Source organism: Balaenoptera ricei, chromosome 6 (assembly GCF_028023285.1).
Source record: "Balaenoptera ricei isolate mBalRic1 chromosome 6, mBalRic1.hap2, whole genome shotgun sequence".
In the NCBI taxonomy this organism is placed as follows: Eukaryota; Metazoa; Chordata; class Mammalia; order Artiodactyla; family Balaenopteridae; genus Balaenoptera; species Balaenoptera ricei.
Window position 1 is genome coordinate 12702469 of NC_082644.1, and position 19514 is coordinate 12721982.

At 39.3% G+C, this 19514-nt stretch overlaps 1 protein-coding gene and 1 long non-coding RNA gene across 3 annotated transcripts in view; one reads left to right on the forward strand and one right to left on the reverse strand.

The window, feature by feature from the left end:
* LOC132368198 (uncharacterized) overlaps positions 1-2455 on the forward strand; it is an 80148-nt gene extending 77693 nt beyond the window's left edge. The window contains exons 3-4 of the long non-coding RNA XR_009503966.1: positions 1426-1551; positions 2305-2455. This is a non-coding gene — a long non-coding RNA (uncharacterized LOC132368198). The remainder of the gene's footprint in view (positions 1-1425; positions 1552-2304) is intronic.
* Positions 1-19514, reverse strand: part of PPP2R2A (protein phosphatase 2 regulatory subunit Balpha) — an 85234-nt gene that overhangs the window by 43607 nt on the left and 22113 nt on the right. The window contains exon 2 of one of the 2 annotated variants that reach the window (XM_059926862.1): positions 3937-4075. The exons of the other annotated variant lie outside the window; for it this stretch is intronic. Coding sequence (XP_059782845.1) covers positions 3937-3952 — 16 coding nt within the window. The 5' untranslated portion in view covers positions 3953-4075. The remainder of the gene's footprint in view (positions 1-3936; positions 4076-19514) is intronic. 2 annotated transcript variants of the gene reach the window in all.

Sequence of the window (19514 nt, forward strand, 5' to 3'; positions counted from 1 at the left end):
ACTAATTGTTCGTAAGGCTGGTATCTGCCTACACTGTAGATAGAAGTATATATTATTACTGTAGAAAACTACTTCATAATTTATATCAGAAGCCACAAAGCATTCATTCCCTTGGAACTTCATGTCACTAAGTCATCCTACTGAAATAATCCAAAAAAAATTTTAATGTATAAAGATACTAATGTCTTTAAAGTATCTAAAATGTTAGAGAATATAAGAAAACATCAAATGTGCTTATTCTGCCAATATCCTTTCACATTTTGCTCTAATTTTCCCTGATATCCTCCTCTGTTTTCACCCTTTCCCTACCTACAAGCCCTGGCTCTTCATTAACCATTAGGGAAGAGCAACAAGAACCCTGGGGAAACAGTCTCAGCTCTGCTATTAAGTAATAATTTGACAGTGAGTAAGTCGATTAATCTTCATGAACTTCAAATTCCTCATTTGCAAGGAAACATTGATAGATGATCTCTTCAGAGGATTTGTCTTTCACAGAGCATGTACACAACATGTACTCAGACACTTAAACTCAACACATCTAAGGGAGGAAGAAAACAGACTACTGGCTGGAGAAAATTAACATGCTTTTACTAGGATGCATAAACTTCTAATATGCAAAAAATTGAAGACCTAAAAGAACAACACATCTGCAACAGTTGCATAACTCTACCCGTGACCACGGATCTCTGCTAGAGATCTCACTCTGACAAAAATGGATCCCAGATTTATTTCTTAACATGGAACTCATCAACAATAGTGATTTAATGAAAGCTACTTCCAGTTAGTTTTAAGCTAATCAATGATGAAATAGGAATGGAACCCAGACAATGAAGTTGCTCTGCTCAACTTCAGCCACTGCTGCAGCAGTAAAGCACCAGAGATCCTCGTGTCATCTGTTGTTAACTCACACACCTTCACGAGATGGTATCTTCCTTGCTTTTATACACAAGTCAGAAACTACTTAATACATGTACACATAACAGAAAAGTTCCCCATTTTTCAAGCGTCATGGAACAAAATTTACATAACACAAGAGTTAACTGAGCTGGATCTTTTCGTCTTCTATAAGTTTATTTTATCATAATTTTGGACTTACAGAAGAGTTACAAAGACAGTACAGAGCGTTCCCATCTACACTCACCTAGTTTCTCCTACTGTTTACATCTTACATTACTATGGTACATTTGTCACAACTAAGGGATTAACACTTGAATATGATTACTAACTAAACTCCACAGTTTTGTTCAGATTTCACTAGTTTTTCCCTACTGTTCTTTTTCAGTTCCAGGATACCACATTAGCTTCCTATGGTCTGTGACAATTTCTCAGGCTTTTCTTGTTTTTGATGACTTTGACAGCTTTGAAGAGTACTGGTCAGGTACTCTGCAGCATGTCTCTCCATTTGGGACTGTGTTTTCCTCACAGCCAGACTACAATTATGGGTTACTGACAGGAAGATCACAGAGAGGAGGTGCCATTCTTATCACATCACATCAAGGGTACATCCTACCAGTATGACTTATTGGTGACAACCCGGATGACCTGGCCAAGGTACTGTCTGCCAAGTTCCTCCAGTCACTCCAACTCCCTAGAATGTACTCCTGAAGAAACCACTAAAGGGACAGAGAGAGAGAGGGAGAGGGAGGGAGAGGGAGTGTGTGTGTGTTAAGCTCCAGCCCTTTGAGGGGGAGTAGCTAGTTAAATTATTTGGAATTCTTCTGTATAGGAAATTTGTCTCTTCTCCCTCATTTGTTTATCCAATCAATCATTTATCAGTAGGAACTCACAGGCATTAATGTCATACTTTGGGTTATAATCTAATAATATGTAATTATTGTGTTGCTCAAACTGTTCCTGATTTGGCCACTGAGAACTCTTTCAGACTGGCTCCTGGGTCCCTCTGACATATTCCCATCCTTCTGGTTTTTTTGAGCACTTCTGGAATATTTTTTTTAATGTGTAACTTTCAGATATTCTTAATATTACCACAAATTAAAGATGACTTCTAACTCATTCTATAGTTACATACTAAGTTTTAAGAACTGAATTCTCTCAGTTCTGAAGAGAAGTATAAAGATACTGAGAACAAAAGGAATAACTAGAGCACCGTAACTAACTCTCATCCTTGGATTATCTGACCATGACTGAGATTTCTATCCTGGAATAGATTCTCATTTGGTCAGCTGAGGTTCTAAAAGTTAAGAAACGGTGGGTGTTAGCCTTCTTAGAAGTTTTAGCACATGCCTACAACTTGGATTTCATAATTCTAATCTTCTGGTACTCACTGCTTTTTTTTCTTTTCAGATGTTGGGGAAGTGGGGTGAGAACACAGCAGGCAAACTACTCTCCATTATAGTCAAGGGCCTGCTGTCAAACCATCCTGGCACATAAAGGCACAGAAATTAATTCTCATTTTGATCCAGTTTGTTTCAACACTTAAGAGTTCTCATTAAGAAGCCTGTTATCTTGTAAAGCAAATAACGTCTAATAAAGATGTTAAAAAAATAAAATAAATGTAAAAAAAAAAAAAAAGCATGTTATCCTTGTTCAGACACATGACCATTTTCACGGTCTTTTCTCCTCTCTTCATTTAGTATAAACCCTATGCGGAGAACACTGAACTTCAGGATTGCCCCACACGGCTAAGCAGAATATGATTCACCCAAATTTCTTCTCAAAGGTAACTAATTACTCCCTAGCATAGAAAATACTTTGCTGGATAATGCAGCTATAAAATGCTAGTTTTTTGATAAAGGGTAGGCAAGCTGAAGGTATAGTTATTTCCCTACAGACCGCTATGATGTTCCTTTGTCACTGTTGACCTCTAGAGGGAGCTCAAAGTTCTCGTTACTTTTTCCCAAAGGTCAGGACACTCCTCCCACAAGTTTGCTGTGGTCAAAATTTAAGAACATTTTATTTCGGCACCCCAAAAAAGAAGGTTAAGTGTATGCCATCCCTTTAGCAACGTCTTGCCCCGCAGAAGTGAGGAAGACGTGCCCTGCTCACCTGGCTCCTGCAGTGAGCAGGCCCCAGCCACTTCTGCCCCTCTCCCGTCCCGACTCCTCTCTCCCTCTCTCCTGCGTTGCATGGGCTAGGGCAGATCACTGTAGCCTGAAAGGCTGCAGGGAGGGCGGCACTCCTGCTGCCGGTAGCAGCCAGTGCACCTCCACCTCCCTCCCGCCAGGGCACGCTGGCATGGAGGTGAGGGGAGGCTGCTCGCGTCCGCTCCGAGGACTGAGGGATCATTACCTTAGCACACCTCTACCACATTCTTGGGGCCACATCTGCAGGGAACTTGTGCAGGAAATGACCAGAAGTCAGACTGGTCATTTCCCCACCGTCAAATTGCCATTTCTTCTGTCTGTATGACCCTAAGGAAGTAACTCAGCCCCTTAATTTCCTCATCTTTAAATACCTACCTCAGAGTTGCTTTTAGGACTAAACAAGCCATAAATGCAAAGAAATGATCCCTGAATAAGGCACACAGTAGGCAAACTGGTAAAAAGAAGATGTGGGCTGGGGTTTGGGCTCTGTTGCACAAAGCAGAAACAAGCAGTTTCCCTTGTTTCTAGACTATTCCAGTCAATCAATCTAGCCTAGGTAAAAAAAGTTCCCCAAATGGTCCAGCTGAGCTCCCAGGAGCCTAAGGCTAAAGCCCAAACTAGGAACAAAGTATTGCAGCTGCCGGGCTTGCTGCTTCTTTGTAGATACACTCAAGAGGCCTCAGGCTGAAGCACAACTGGTTGAGGATACGATCCTGTACTTCTGTCTCTTGGTCAAAATATCACCTCGATTTTACCATGATTTCCAAGAACAAAGTAAGTGCTAACAGCCTTCATAATAACCGTTTCTCAACCTCTGACTCAGTGACCGGGAACACGTTATGAGATAAGCTCAACAAAGACCGCTGGCTATTGATGCTCATACGGAACCTACATTGTAATGTTGCCATGAGAGTCAGGGTCCATAAGGTGATTTCCAGAGATGTGTTCTGGAACCAGCCTCCCTTCTTTTTTACTTGTTCCTGGATAATCTGATATCATGTTTGGATAAAATGGAATGGAACAATACCCTCCTGCAACAAAGAACAGAAAGATAAACAGTTGCTAATACATTTAGTCTACAGGGGTGATTTAACAAACAAGGCTTGGTGTATTAATGTTATATATAATGTTAGAAAGAAGAGCTCTAAATTGACCATTCTAAGCCTAGTTACCATCTTCATTAGATGTTTACCAACTTTTAACGGACTCATAATTAAGTCCACTAAACAAATCATCTCATTAGGTTGCATTATCAAAATAAAATGCAAATCGTTTCTCGTGGAGATTATACAAACAAGCAGTACTGCACAAAGCTCCTGCATCTACGCATGCCTTATTAAGATATTTTTATAACCAGATGGGTATCTGGTTATTACTATCTGCCTAAAATCTTTACAAACTAGGATTATTATGGCCACGCTATAAGAACCTGAAAGCACTTCACTGACCACCCAGCGCAAATTTGTTTTCTGATAGAATTCCTTCAGCTCACCTACAAACTGGGTACAAAGAGGCAGAATATTTAGAAAAAGAGGTTAGAGAACTTTAAGATACAATACAAATAATGTTATCGACTTTATTCTGATGACAAAAGGAAGCCCACTGGGGAGTTTTAAATATGAGTAATCCAATTAGACATGCACCTTAGATTACTCAGGCTGAAGTGGACTGGGAATTGGGAAGAAGGGTAAGTTGAGGGAAGTCTGGAGACAAATCGAGAGTTACTCCAGAAATCCTGGTAAGCAATGAAGGTGACCTGAGGGAATCAGTATTAGTATAGTAACAATATTATAAGTAGCCAACATTTAAAATTCACTTACAGTATGTTAGGCCTTTAATCTTCATAACAAATCTATGAAGCTAGTGGTACTAATATACCCATTTAACAGATGAAGAAACTAAAGCATGGAGGCAAAAGAGGGGACAGAAGTGTACAGACTTTAAAATTCATTTATGAAGTATATAAAGCAAGCCTTGATAATTAGTAAGCTGTGGAGAGCTGAAGATGAAAGCAAGAATAATGTCCAGGTTCTCATGCTGGCTGAATGTACTTATTACCATCAATGGACAGATATTTTACCTTACTTTAGGTATTCTTTAATAGCATCTAAATGGCAGGTCCAACTTCAGGTAAAAGAAAAAAGCTAAGCACCATTGGCTAAGTTCAAAAGAGTATGTCATGAATGATTTCACCAAAACTCTTAACCAAAAGGAATACATCATACATTACTACAAAAAAAGTAATTTCGTTCAGAACATTCTTTTTCCTCATCTTTCCCTTTTTTATCCTTTTCTTTTCAGTTCTGCTAGGTTAGTTTGCTCTTGGTGATAGTTCTCTGACCTTGTTTCGATTGTATTTACACTGCAACTCATTGCTTCCGCTATACTTTTTAAACAATTATAATCGTATTTTTCAAATAATTTGGAATTAATTTCACGATTCCATTTTCAAAGATGCAATTTCTTTCATGAATCTTACTCAAAGAGAATTAAAGTTTTTCTCCACTTACTTGAACTAAACGTTCACTCCTCTGACAACTGATCTTATTTTTTATAAATCCTGCACATTTTTGTTGTTTTGCTCATTCCTTCAACAAATTCTTAAGAGAGTCATTCCTTTAACAAATATTTTACTGAGCATCTAATACATGTTAAGACACTCCAGGTTATGCCAGCGTTTCTAGGTGCTAGGGATATGGGAGTTCATAAGACAGACCAAAAAATCCCTGCCCTCATGGATCATACATTCTAGTGATGGGGGCATATGATAAACAAATGAATGATAAATATAAAATGTACCGGGTAGTGCTAATAAGTACCATACAAATACAGTAGGGTAGTCAAAGAAAGCCTCCCTGAGGAGACGACTTAGGCAGAAACCAAAATGAACAGGGAATTAGTCATCCAAGCTTGTAAAGTAAAGCATTCCAAGCAGAGGACCTAAGTAGAAATGAGTTTGCCAAACTTGATAAGACGAATGCAGAATAACGTGGTAGAAAAGATGGAGCATTTAACAGAGACCAAACCATATTCAGCCTTGTAAGCCATGGTAGTACTGTGGATTTGTCGTTAAGTGATAAGAAGCCATTGGAGAGTTTTTAATTTATGTTTTAAAGTGCTCATCTGGTTCATAAGTTATTGCAGTAGCCTGAGTAAGAGATGATGATGGTCTGAACTCAGGTGGCAGCCAGAGAAATGGATGAATTCAGAATACAATATGAAGACAGCACTGCAGAACTTGCTGAGGTTTCAAAAGAGGTGTCACAGGATGATTCCAAGGTTTTAGAACCATGTCCAATGGAGGAAAGTCAGTGCCATGTACTGAGGAGAGACACACCAAGAGCGAGCAGGTTTGGGGTAAGAAAGGAGCCAAAAATTCCATTTTCACATCTTTGGTGTTGATTTCGACCAGACACACATGTAGAAACGTCATCCAGGCAGCTAGACAGATTTGACAGTTTATGGGAGGAAGAGGAGATATAAATTAGAGTATCATCAATTAGTAGAGGCATTTAAGGACTAAATGTGATTTCCTAGAGAGCAAGTACAGATAAGAAAACAAGGTCTGGTCTGAGGACCGAGCCTTCAGGCTCTCCCACCATTAGCTGAAAAGGAGAAAGCAGCTAGGAAAGGAGAATGCACCAGTACTACTGGTGAGGTAAGAAGAGCTTTTCTGGAAGCCAGGCAAAGACAGTCTTTCTGAAAAGAGGCAGTGATGGGGAATTCCCTGGTGGTCCAGTGGTTAGGACTCCGCGCTGCCACTGCAGGGGGCAGGGGTTCGATCCCTGGTCGGGGAACTAAGATCCCGCATGCCACGCGGCGCATCCAGAAAAAAATAAAATAAGTAAATAAATGAATAAGTAAAAGGAGGCAGTGATGAACTGTGTCCGAAAGTGCATAGAAATCAAGGGAATGCTGAGAATTAAACTTGGATTTGGTGACATGCAGATTTTGGGGGTGATTTTGACAAAAGTGGTTTCAGGGGGTTGGTGTCCTTAAAATAAAAGTTATTGTCTGTGGCTTTATTTTACAGTTGTCAGGAGAAGCAGCTCTGGCACTGAGCTGTCTAGGTTGAAATCACTGCTCTGACAGTTTGAAATTTGGCTTATGAAGGGCATCCTCTTTACGTCTGACACTGATGAAGATTTTCCCTTACTTTTATATGTCTTGGATTATTCTGGGAAACAGGGGGTTAAGCAAACACTGAAGCTGACTCATCATGCTCCAGAGCTGCTGTCTTCTCAGGGGGCTGGGTATACTGAGTGTAGTATTTTTTCAAGAAAAGCACTTGAGTGATACACTGGGTCATTCCAAGCCTGGAAAATGCTATTCTATTGCCTTATGTGAAGGATAGTTTCACCAATTTAAGATTCTCAGTTTACACAGTTTTTTCCTCAAAGTTTTCTACATGGCACTCCACTCACTGTCTTTTAGCGCAGCAGGGTTCAACAAAACCTTCTGTGATCACAGAAATGTTCTATTCTGCACTGTTCAACATGGTAGCCACTAGCCACATGTAGCTGTTTACTGAGCACTTGAACTGCCAGCGGTGAGAGAACAAATTTATTTTAATTAAGTTTAATGGCTACACATGGCTAGTGGCTACCACTAACTGGACAGCTCTAGCATACAGAAGACAAACACAATGTCTACTTGATATACCTTCCTTTGCCAGTAACCTGTTTCTTGTCTCAATACTTGTACTATTTATTTCCACATCTTAAAATTCAGAAATCCACTAGGCTATTTCTAGGTGTGGATCCCATTTATTTTGCTTGGTATGCACTTCAGTTATCTGTAAAAGAATATAGTATTAACAGACCCTTCCACATGGAAGTTGTGTAGAGATTTTTAAATCAGTTTCAACTTGCCAAACACGTGGCACATAGTAAGTGCTCAATAAATGTTAAATATATTCCCTGAGCCCTTCTGATCTGTTCTCTCTGACCTCTCACTCTGAACTTATATTCTACATGGAATCTATTATTTGTATTTCTTGTATTTTTGTCTGTAATATTCATCTTATTTTTTCCTCTGACTTGCAGGAGTATTTCTACAGCCCTGCTGCTTCCTGCCTCCAAAGAGTCAATAGTTAAGAATCACATATTTCACTTAAGAATTCCTTTTTCTGCTCTCTGATACTTTTTCTTCAAATGCTCAAGAGTCTTGAGAATATTAATTAGTTCTTCTTTAAATTTCAATGTCTTCTCTTGTTTCTTGCAGTAAGTCTGTCAGCTTCTCTTAGACTGCATCTGTGTCTTTTTGTGTATTCAACTTTAAAGAGAGAGGTCTATGTTTATGCAATATTGGGAACTGTGTTGGGTTCAATCAAAAAACACTTAGAACCAAGTTCAAATCTTTGGGGATGGGGAGATGTTTACATTGTTACTTCCTGTATTAGTTCTCAACTGCTGCCTAACAAATTAGCCCAAATTTAGCAGCTTAAGACAGTGAACAAGTATTATCTCACAGTTCCCGTGGATCAGGAATCTGAGTGTGGCTTAGCTGGGTGCATCTCACTCAGGATCTCTCAAAAGGCAGCAATGTGTCAGACAGGGCACCTGCCATCTCCAAACTTGATGAGGGCCAGTAGGGGAGCTTGCAAACCAAGCTCGTGCACACGGCTGCTGGCAGGCCTCCGGTCTTCAAGGGCTGCTGGCCGCATGAGCTCCACAGGGAAGCTCACTAAGTGGGAGATGGCTTCCCTCAGAGCAAATGACAGGGCCGCCCAAAAGGCTTTGGTGGAAGCCAAAGCTTTGCTGTAACCTAACCTTGAAAGTGACATCCCATCACTTTTGCCACACTTGTGGAAGCAAGTCACTAGGTCCAACCATACTCAAGGGGAGGGACATAAGTACACAAGGACATGAGTGGGGGGCAGGGGTCACTGGGGGCCATCTTAGAGACTGTCTGCCACACATTACCCTTAGTCAGCTTATCAATTCAGCAATATGTGGTCAGAAAGCAGGATTACAAGGCCAGAGAAGGAAGCTTTAGAGCAGGGAGTTTTAACATTGTGCTTCATGGTTAGTCTCTCTCCTACAACCCAACCATGGGTAGCCAGCCCCTCTCAACTGGTCACATTCCCCTTGGTAAGAACCATGCTGATTCATTCAGTGTTTAACCCTGCTTCAAAGTACAAAATACCTCACCAACCAACTGCCCCATGAACCACCTTCAATTCTAGCTCTGGCTGCTCAAGGTAGGTTCCTTTAGTCACACCCCAGGAGGGATTCTCAACCACATAAATGAACCCAAGTCAGCTAATGAGGACTTCCCTCACTATGTTTCTCATCTGTACCGTCTCTTGCCAAAATTCTTTTCAGTTTTGTTACAGCACTCTTCCAGGGTTTCCAAGGAAACTGAACTCTCCCCATTATGCTTCTTGGTCATTTCAGTGTGTTTGTCTGTTTGTTTTAACACATGGGCTTAGATCACCATCCTCCACTGGAAGTCAACACAGCTATTTGTTTAAGTAAAGCACTTTACACATTCCTTCAAAGACTCTGTTTTGATAAATATGACAGGAAATACTTGTTGGTTTTCTTAGTCATATAATTCAATCCTGTTGTTGGATAAAACAAAGACGTTTCAATCTACACCAGTTCCCAAGATATATTCTTCTATGGTAATTTAAATAACTAAATTTTGCTGATTTCTAAAAAATGTAGTGTCACCAAACTTAGTTCAGTTTAAGATGTGACTAATTAGAAAACTTAGCACAGAAACGCTTTAACATTATTTTTAGAGGAATCACACACACAGCTGCTCAGCAGGATGAACTAATCAGAGAGCGTTGTAAAGAAGCATCTACCACTATGTGTCCAGCAGGGGGCACCAGCACTATGGGATGGACATAACACTTTAAAGACAAATCTTAAGTAAAAAACACCAACAGCATTCTCACTCACAAACGAAAATATCCATTTTTGGTTTAACAGTAAAAAAATATTTTCCTATACCACATTATTCCTATACCCCACCCTCATTCCCAGGAAGATAATTTATTCACCCTATTTCCTTAGCATACTAGGAAAGTGGGTAGGAAGAGAATCAACAAAAATTCAGATATCAACAAATTTCCTGATGTGATGCTCTGGTACTGATAATCGGAATTCAGGTTCTTTGTCTTCTGCTGATGAATATGTGGAAAACAGAATTAAGAAATACCTTAAGTAAACACAAGGCCACCACATACTGCTGCACAGGATCTAACCTACACAAGCAGCCATCCGGTACAGACACAAAAGGCACAGTGCCTGAGGCTTAACCCTGTATCTGATCTCATCAGATTTCTAGGTGATATGTTCTGAGTCAAACGGGATTTTCAAACATTTTAGCACTTCACTTAAGGAATAAAATTACTTGTTATCTTAGTAAAGTTGTAGGATACAAAATCAATGCACAAAAATCGGTGGCATTTCTATATATTAAAAATGAGCAATACAAAAAGGAAATTCCTTTTACAATAGAATCAAAAAGAATAAAATATTTAAGAATAAACTTAATAAATGAGGTGAAAGACTTACACAAGGAAAACTACAAAACGTTACTGAAAGAAATTAAAAACATAAATGGAAAGACATCCCATGTTCATGGATTGGGAGATTTAATATTGTTAATATTGTTCAATATTACCCAAAGCGTTCTATAGACTCGAAGTAATCCCTATCAATATCCTGATGATTTTTTTTCAGAAATAGAAAAATCCATCCTAAAATTCATGTGGAATCTCAAGGGACCTGAAAAGCCAGACTAATCTTGAAAAAGAACAAAGTTGGAAGTCTTACACTTCCTGATTTCAAAACTTACTATGAAGCTAAGAAATCAACAGTATGGGACTGGCATAAATGCAGACATATATAGCCCAATGGAATAGAAAGCCCAGAAATAAACACTATTCTACTCCAAATCTGGTCACACATGACCCTTCCACACATGGTCAAATGCTTTCTGACAAGGTCTTTTCAACACATGGTGTTGGAAAAACTGGATATCCATGTGTAAAAGAATGAAGTTGGACTCATACCTTATACCATTTACAAAAACTGACTTAAAATGGATCAAAGACCTCAACATAAGACCTAAAACTAGGACTCCCCTGGTGGCGCAGTGGTTAAGAATCCGCCTGCCAATGCAGGGGACAAGGGTTCGAGCCCTGGTCCGGGAAGATCCCACATGCTGTGGAGCAACGAAGCCCGTGCACCACAACTACTGAGCCTGCGCTCTAGAGCCCGTGAAGCACAACTACTGAGCCCATGTGCCACAACTACTGAAGCCTGCGGGCCTAGAGCCTGTGCTCTGCAACAAGAGAAGCCACCACAGTGAGAAGCCCACGCACCGCCACAAAGAGTGGCCCCCCCTCGCCACAACTAGAAAAAGCCTGCTCGCAGCAAGGAATACCCAACGCAGCCATACATACATAAATAAAATAAAATAAAATAAATAAATTTTTTAAAAGACCTAAAACTATAAAACTCTTAGAAGAAACACAGGGGAAAAGCATCATGGCACTGGATTTGGCAATAATTTCTTGAATACGACACTGAAAAACAGGCAACAAAAAGAAAAAATAAATTGAACTTCACCAAAATTAAAACCTTTGGTGCAAAGGACACAAATAACAGAGTGAAAAGGCAACACATGGAATGAGAGAAAAACGTGCAAATCATAATCATATAAGGGATTAACATCCAGCATATATTAAGAATTCCTACAGATAAACAACAAAAAAATCCCCAATTTTAAGACAGGCAAAGGACCTGAAAAGACATTTCTCTAAAGATATACAAGTGGCCAATAAACACATGAAGATTTGCTTGGTATAACTAATCATCATGGACATGTAAATCAAAACCACAGTGTAAATCAAATCCACTTGACATCCATGAGGACGGCTATTATCAAAAACAAAAACAGAAAATAACTAGTATAGGTAAGGATATGGAGAAATTGAAGCCCTGTACAACATTGCTGGTGGGAATTAAAATAGTGCAGCCACTATGGAAAACAGTACGGTAATTCCTCAAAAGTTAAACACAGAATTATCTTATGATCCAGCAATTGCAATTCTGGGTATATACTCGAATGAATTCAAAGCACAGACTTGAACAGATATTTGAACACCAGTGTTCAAAGCAGCGTTATTTACAATAGCCAAAACGTAGAAACAACCCAAACGTGCATGACAGATGAATTGGATAAACAAAATGGTATATACATACAATGGACTATTCGGCCTTAAAAAGGAAGAAATTCTGACACATGCTACATACAACATACAACTTTGAGGACTGTTATAGATGGAACGTTTCTGTCCCCCCGGCCCCCAAAATTCGTATGCTGAAATCCTAACCCTCAGTGTGATGATCACTAGGAGGTGGGACCTCTGAGAGGTGATTAGGTCATAAGGGTAGGGCCTTCATGAATGGGATTAGTGTGCCCTTATAAAAGAGGCCCCAAAGAGCTCTCTGTCCCCTTGTGCCATGTGAGGACACAGTGAGAAGACAGCAATCTGTGAACCAGACACAGAATCTGCTGGTGCCTTCATCTTGGACTTCTAAGAACTGTGAGAAATAAATTGTTATTTAAGCCACCCAGTCTCTGGTAGTTTGTTACGGCAGCCTGAATAGACAAAGACAAGGGGCATGTTAAGTTAAATAAGCCAGTCACAAAAGAACAAACACTGTATAATTCCACTCTTATTAGGTACCTAGAGTAGTCAGATTCATAGAGACAGAAAGTAGAACGGGAGTTACCAGGGGCTGGGAAAGGAGAGAACTGGGGAGTTACCATTTAATAGGTATGGCGTTTCAGTCTGGTAAGATGAAAAAAAGTTCTGGAGATGGATGGTGGCGAAGGTTGCACCATAATGTGTCATGTACTTAATGCCACTGAACTGTACACAGAAAAATGGTTAAAACAGTAAACTTACGTATATTTTATCACAATAAAAAAATTAGTTATCTCCCATAAGAAATTCCAAGGTAGGGCAATTAAATACAATGTTAGTTAATTCACCATATTATTTAATTAAAGATCCAGGTTCTTTTCATCTTTATATTCTGACAAAAGATAGCTACAGGGTTGGGATCTAGAGTTCTTAGTGTGGGAGAAAAAAGATATAAATACAGAATGGGAGAGGTAAGCAAGAACTCTGTGGTAGTCAATTGAAATTGGTCGATCAGTATAAACTGCTATTTTAAAAACCTTATGACAGAGTATTTCAGTCATATACGAAAGTAGGTAGAGGAGCATAGTATAACAAATTCCCACGTACCCAGCTTCAGCAATCACAAACTCATGGCCAATCTTGTTTCATCCATAAAGTCATCCCATATTATTTTTTGCACATCCCAGATATCAAATTATTTCACCCTTAAATATTTCAGAAGTTATCTCTAAAAGATAAGACCACCACTTTTAATATAGTCAAACATCATACCTGAAAAAAATCAATTGTACTTTATCACACCTGAAAAAAATCAGTATTACAAATATCAAATATCCAGTATATGTTCAAATTTCCAATTGTCTTGCGTCAAAAAAAAAAGTTTAACTATCTGAATTACGATCCAATGCGGTTTTCAAACTACAATGGATTGATACATCCTTTAAGTTTTTTTAATCTATAGGTTCCCCCTCTATTTTTTTTTCTTGCAGTTTATCTCTTGATAAAACAATGTACTGTAGTTCACCCTATATGAACTCACGATTTAAAAACAAAACCCAGGACTTCCCTGGAGGTCCAGTGGTTAAGACTCCGCACTCCCAACGCAGGGGGCACGGGTTCGATCCCTGGTTGGGGAACTAAGATCCCGCATGCCTCACAGTGTGGCCAAAACAAAAACAAATATGCCTTTTAATTTCCTAGTTCTGTCTACAAAAAAATGACAGGGCCTAGGAATAAAGACATTCCAGCAGTAAAGAATACACTTAGTACATATGATGGTTTCCAAATACCATTCTCTACTAAAAGAACACAAAATTTCTTGGAAAATAATTCCCAGTATGGCAAGGGAAAAAGTACAACTGGAAACATCTCGTGTCAAAAGAATAGGGAATATTAAAAGACTGACTGGGACATGTAAAGGGAAGAGACTTGATGGGTCTCTCACTGGCCAAATTTAGGACAATTTGAGCATCAAAAGAAATGGTGGCATTAATAGATTGTTAATACATGGAACAAAAAAGAACCTACAAGTCCACATTGATACTAAAAAGGAAAAGAGTTGGGAAATTAGAAGATCACCATTCTGCATCCACCAATGTAATAACTGCCTCAGGCAAGGACCATCAGTGATTCACTTATTAATTACAAAGGAGGGAAAAGGGCCTTTTTTGAGAGATCTAGTATATACTATATGACCAAGAGATCAATCATCAATAACAGGACAAATTTATTACATGATTTGATGTACCAGGAAGCACACTCTATGTACTCTTATGTAATATGTCTTGTCAAAAATGTTTAACATGGATTTAATTATGAGGAAACAACTGGTGAAATCCAGAAAGTGAGGTATTTTATAACAAGATTTGACTCTTCAAAATTAACAGAATGCTTTGATTGGATCCTGAATTGAAAAAAATAAATTTTTTTTTTTAAAGGACAGTTTTTGTGTCAGTTGGGGAAGTTTAAAAATGGACTGTGTAATAGAGAACATTTCTGAATTAATGCTAAATTACTTGGATATCATAATGGTATTGTGGTTGTGTAAGAGAATATTCTTGTTCTTAAGAGATAAAAGCTGAGTTATTTAGGGGTAAAGCATCATGCTGTTTCCAATTTACTTTCAAAAAATTTAGGGGCCGGAGTGCAGGTATAGATAAAGCAAATGTGGCAAAATGTTTACAACTGGTGAATATAAGTAAAATAAAGAATGGTTATCATATTTATTTTTCAATTTCTTTGTGGGCTTAAAATTTTTCAAAATAAAAGTTGGAAAAGGAAGGGATAGAGGGAATATAGCAACTCCAGATACATTCTCGTACAATGGTAGCAAAAAAGGAAGCTCTCTCCTCTCTGGGTTTCTTTTCAATGGGCTGCAAAGCCTTTCAGGGAACCACCCCTCTGGTTCCTGCCCCCAGCAGAGACCTCTTCATATTTCATTGTATAGATCTAATATTATCTGTCTGACCTCATTTCACATTTAGCTTAGTCCTAAAACTATGAAGCTACCTATAATGGAAAAAAAAAAAAAAAAAAAAAGCCAGACTGGCCTTTTCCTATCTAACCAGTGTGAAAACCAAGATCTAAGCTGGCATGTTTCTCCCAAATCATCACTAAACCAGAAAATCTCCCCTATTCTAACCAAGCTATCTATATAGGGCACCCATGACTGGGGGAGAGGGATTCATGCCTCTTAAAAAGGAGATGCAGGCCTACTCCACCCCACTTCAAACAAGACACAATCAAAGTTGAAGATTTTAACTGTTACTACTCTAGAACCTATTCCATTCTGCATTAACCAACATTTTATCTGACAATGAAAGTTACAGTAGCATTTTAAAATTTTTTAATTTCTTGAAGAAGATATCTAATGTTAGTTAGGTGCAGATGAGGTAGGAAGGAAAGAACACTGAACAAAGGAATCATCAGGCCTGAGTAAAAAGTCCTAAGACTGACCCTGCAAGTGGCCATTTCCGCCTTTCTCCTTTTAGTAACAAAACACCCTGATTCTCCCCACCGGGGGCCCTCCACCCGCACCCCCAGCAAAATCACGCACAAAGTTTGAACAGGAAAGTAGAGGTTACATTTCTTGGGCTCTTCTAAGGCCATGTGACCAAGTTCTGAACAATGGGATATGAGTGTAAAATTTCCATGGCACATCCTTAAAAAGAAGCTCCTTGTCCTCCTCTGTCTCCCTCCCAAGGGCTGAACACAGATGTGAACCAGATCTGGCCATGCAGATAAGAGCAATACACTACGGAAGAGTAAAGACGAAGACCTAAGAAATCTGGGGTGCTGGATGATCCCTGGAAAAAAGCAGCTTATCCATTTCCGACTCCTCTCTACCACTGGTGGCTTACATGAGAGAAAAAAGCTTCCAATTTGGGGAACCACTGGGTATTTGGATCTTTTACAGCAGCTTGGGTCTATAATAGCTTGTGTGACTCAGGGTACTTTTCTGGGCCTCATTTTACTGGTTCACAAAACTGAGAAGAATGATATGAATGCTATTAACTTCTTTAGCTGGTTGTATTTTGTTTTTAAAAAACTAGTATATACATTTAGTAAAATAAAACACTGAAGTTTTATATATGTTTAAAGAAATGGGATGACATGTGAAAACACGCTGCACAATTTATACACCCTTTCAACAAATAATTACAAAATGCTCACTGAGTGAGCCAAATACTGTTACGTGCCTGAGATTATTCAAGATGCTAAGAATAAAGTGGTAGAAATAAAGAAATAGAGTTCATTGCCTCATGCGTGAAAACTTTAAACTTGAGAAAAGGCCTATAATAAGCAAGCAAACAATAAATAAGATTATTTCAAATAATAATGCGGGTGAAAAAGAGGAAAAAAAGCAGGTAACACTGAGTGTACTTTGGGGTTGGGAGGGGACTCGAGTTAACTTACACTGGTAGTTAAGGCCATGCAAAAATTTGGGTCATGTACATTCCAGGTTAAAAAGGCAAGTTGAAAGCCTTCAACAAGAACAAGACTACGTATGTGTATGTTCATGGGGCACGTGGAGGAGATGACAGAAAAGACCTCAGAGGCAGGCAGAGGCAGCCTGGTTACTAAGTATACAAATGGTATAGTACTAACATCACGGGATGAGAGCTCCTGATAAAAAGAGAGAAAAATTATTACTCCCTTAATTCTGTCTTGGTTTCAGGAATAAGTGATGTTCCCAGTAGAAAATTATGAACTTAGTTGCCCTGCAATCAGTAACTGACTATAATCTTATTTTATTCACTTTGGGACAAACATTTCAACTAATTACAAGTGATTTTAGGAGTAGAAAAAAAACCTTAAAAGTCATTAATATCTAATAAAGCTCAAGCTTTCTCTTGACATTTTAAAGATGTGAACAAATTTCACATATGCATTCAGTCAACAAATATCTCAAGAGCTTCTACTATTCGTATGCAGACACTGCTGCAGGTGCTGAAGGTATCGCAGTAAATAAAGACCTGGTCCTTGTAGAGTTCAATGTATCAAAATACACTTCAAAGTTTAAAAGTTATAATAGTAAATTTTTTAAAAACTCACTCCTTTTGGCTGTTTCCTTAACGTCTAAAATTTGGTTTGAAAATAGTGTCTTTTACTTTAATTTCTCTCATTTTTTGCCCTAATTGAGGGAAAGATTCCACAATTTTCCAAGGCTTATAGTATATGGAGACTAATAGTACACAACGTTAGAATTTAAATATGAGAAAACAATTAAGTCTACCTTTACATTAAAAGAATTAGAAATACGAATTCTGTGAATTCTCCTGTTCCATGGCAGAGAAAGTGATTACCAAGTGTCCTGCCACATGAAGGAAACAGAACTATATTTACTGATCTACCTGTTAAACATGGAGATTCCAAACACTTCATTTAACTCTCCCCTTTAGATCCCACTAAAATGACAATAAATGAATAAAAACAGTTTAAGACAATAAGAACAAAGGAACATGTAGGGAAACAGCAGAGGACAACAAATGTGCTGGAAAATGGAAAGCAGGTAACTTAGCAAAATAAAGGAAACTGAAAACTAAAAGCACGTGGAGGGGGCTGCCAAGGAGAGACGAGGAGATTCACCCCGCAGACCGCAGACCATGCAAGGGGCCAGCACAGGACAACAGTGAGACATGGGGCTCAAAACAAGGCTACTGGTTGAAACATCTACATAAGATGCAGAGAAGTCCTACTCTCAAGGAGAGAACTATTTAGTTTCTGAAGAAACTGAGCCAGAGACGATATCGGTTGGAGCTGAAGGCGAAGTACCAAACTGAAAACGAGATCAAGTGAAAGGATGCATACTCAGCAATGAGCTGACCTTCCTGGCTCTCAGGATGTCAGCAGCCAGGCTTAAGCTATGACACCCCACACACACACCTGCCTCTGAAAGTGTTCCTGCTGTTGAGACGCTGAGAATCCCAGGCTCATCACCTTCACTGAGCCCACCAGCTGATTTGCTCTGTCAAAGGAACTCAAAGGAAATGGAATGCCAAGATTAGATGGATCTTCTCAAAGATACTCCGTCTACAAAACAGAGGTTGCTGAAAAAGGAATACTCCACAAAAAGCTTTTAAAAATATAATAACTGAAATTGTAAAAATCAGTGAAAGAGTTGGAAACAAAATTGAGGAACTCTCCCAGAAAGAACAAAATGTAAAGATGATGGAAAATAGAAGGGAAAAACCCCCCCACAAAAACTAGAGGATCAATGCAGAAAGTCCAAGATTCACATATTAGGGGTTGCAGAAACAAACAGAGAAGAAAAAAACTAAAGGAAATGAATCTGCAAGTTTAAAGGGGCCAACGAGTATTAGCCCAACCAACGAAAAAGACTCACACCATAGCACATCGTCCAGAGAGGAAAAAAGAATAGTGTGCTACAGAATAGCAACAGGCTTCTCAAATGCAACACTGGACAGTAGCAGACAGACGAAATGCCTTCCAAATTCTGAGGAAAAATGATTTCCAATAACCAGCCAAACCCAAAAGTGTGAAGGCAGAATAAAGACATCTTTTCCAAGCAGGTAAGATCTCAAAAACGACCACCCATGAAATCTTTCTCATGACATACTAGATGCTGTACACCACTAAAATGAGGGAGTAAACCAAGAAAGAAAAAAACATGGCATCCAGGAACAAGGAGATCCAACACAGGAAAGGCAAAAGGAATTCCCACGATGGTGATGTGAAAATGATAAGAACAAAGGAAAATCCCAAGGCTAAGCAATAAACTTAGAAAATGCCCAGAGTATCAGAGGGACAGAGCTCAAGGCAGAAGTGAAACTGGCAGAACATCCAATGTGCTTCAAAACACTGTCAGGAAAGCTAGTCTCCCTGTCAGAGGATTTGAGGGTGATTCAGTGATAGATTCACAGAAAATGAAGCAAATCACTTCAGCCTGAAACAGCATGATGGAGAACTCCAGGGGTCGAGGGGAGAGAAAATAATTGATTACCTGATTCTTTTGACCATGTAGAAAACAATATTGAAAGGCTACTGAAAGGTGTAGAAAGAAAACAGTGATGGTAGATTAAAACAAAACAAAAACAAAAACAGGGCTTCCCTGGTGGCGCAGTGGTTGAGAATCTGCCTGCCAATGCAGGGGACAGGGGTTCGAGCCCTGGTCTGGGAAGATCCCACATGCCGCGGACCAACTGGGCCCGTGAGCCACAATTGCTGAGCCTGCGCGTCTGGAGCCTGTGCTCCGCAACAAGAGAGGCCGCGATAGTGAGAGGCCCGCGCACCGCGATGAAGAGTGGCCCCCGCTTGCCACAACTAGGGAAAGCCCT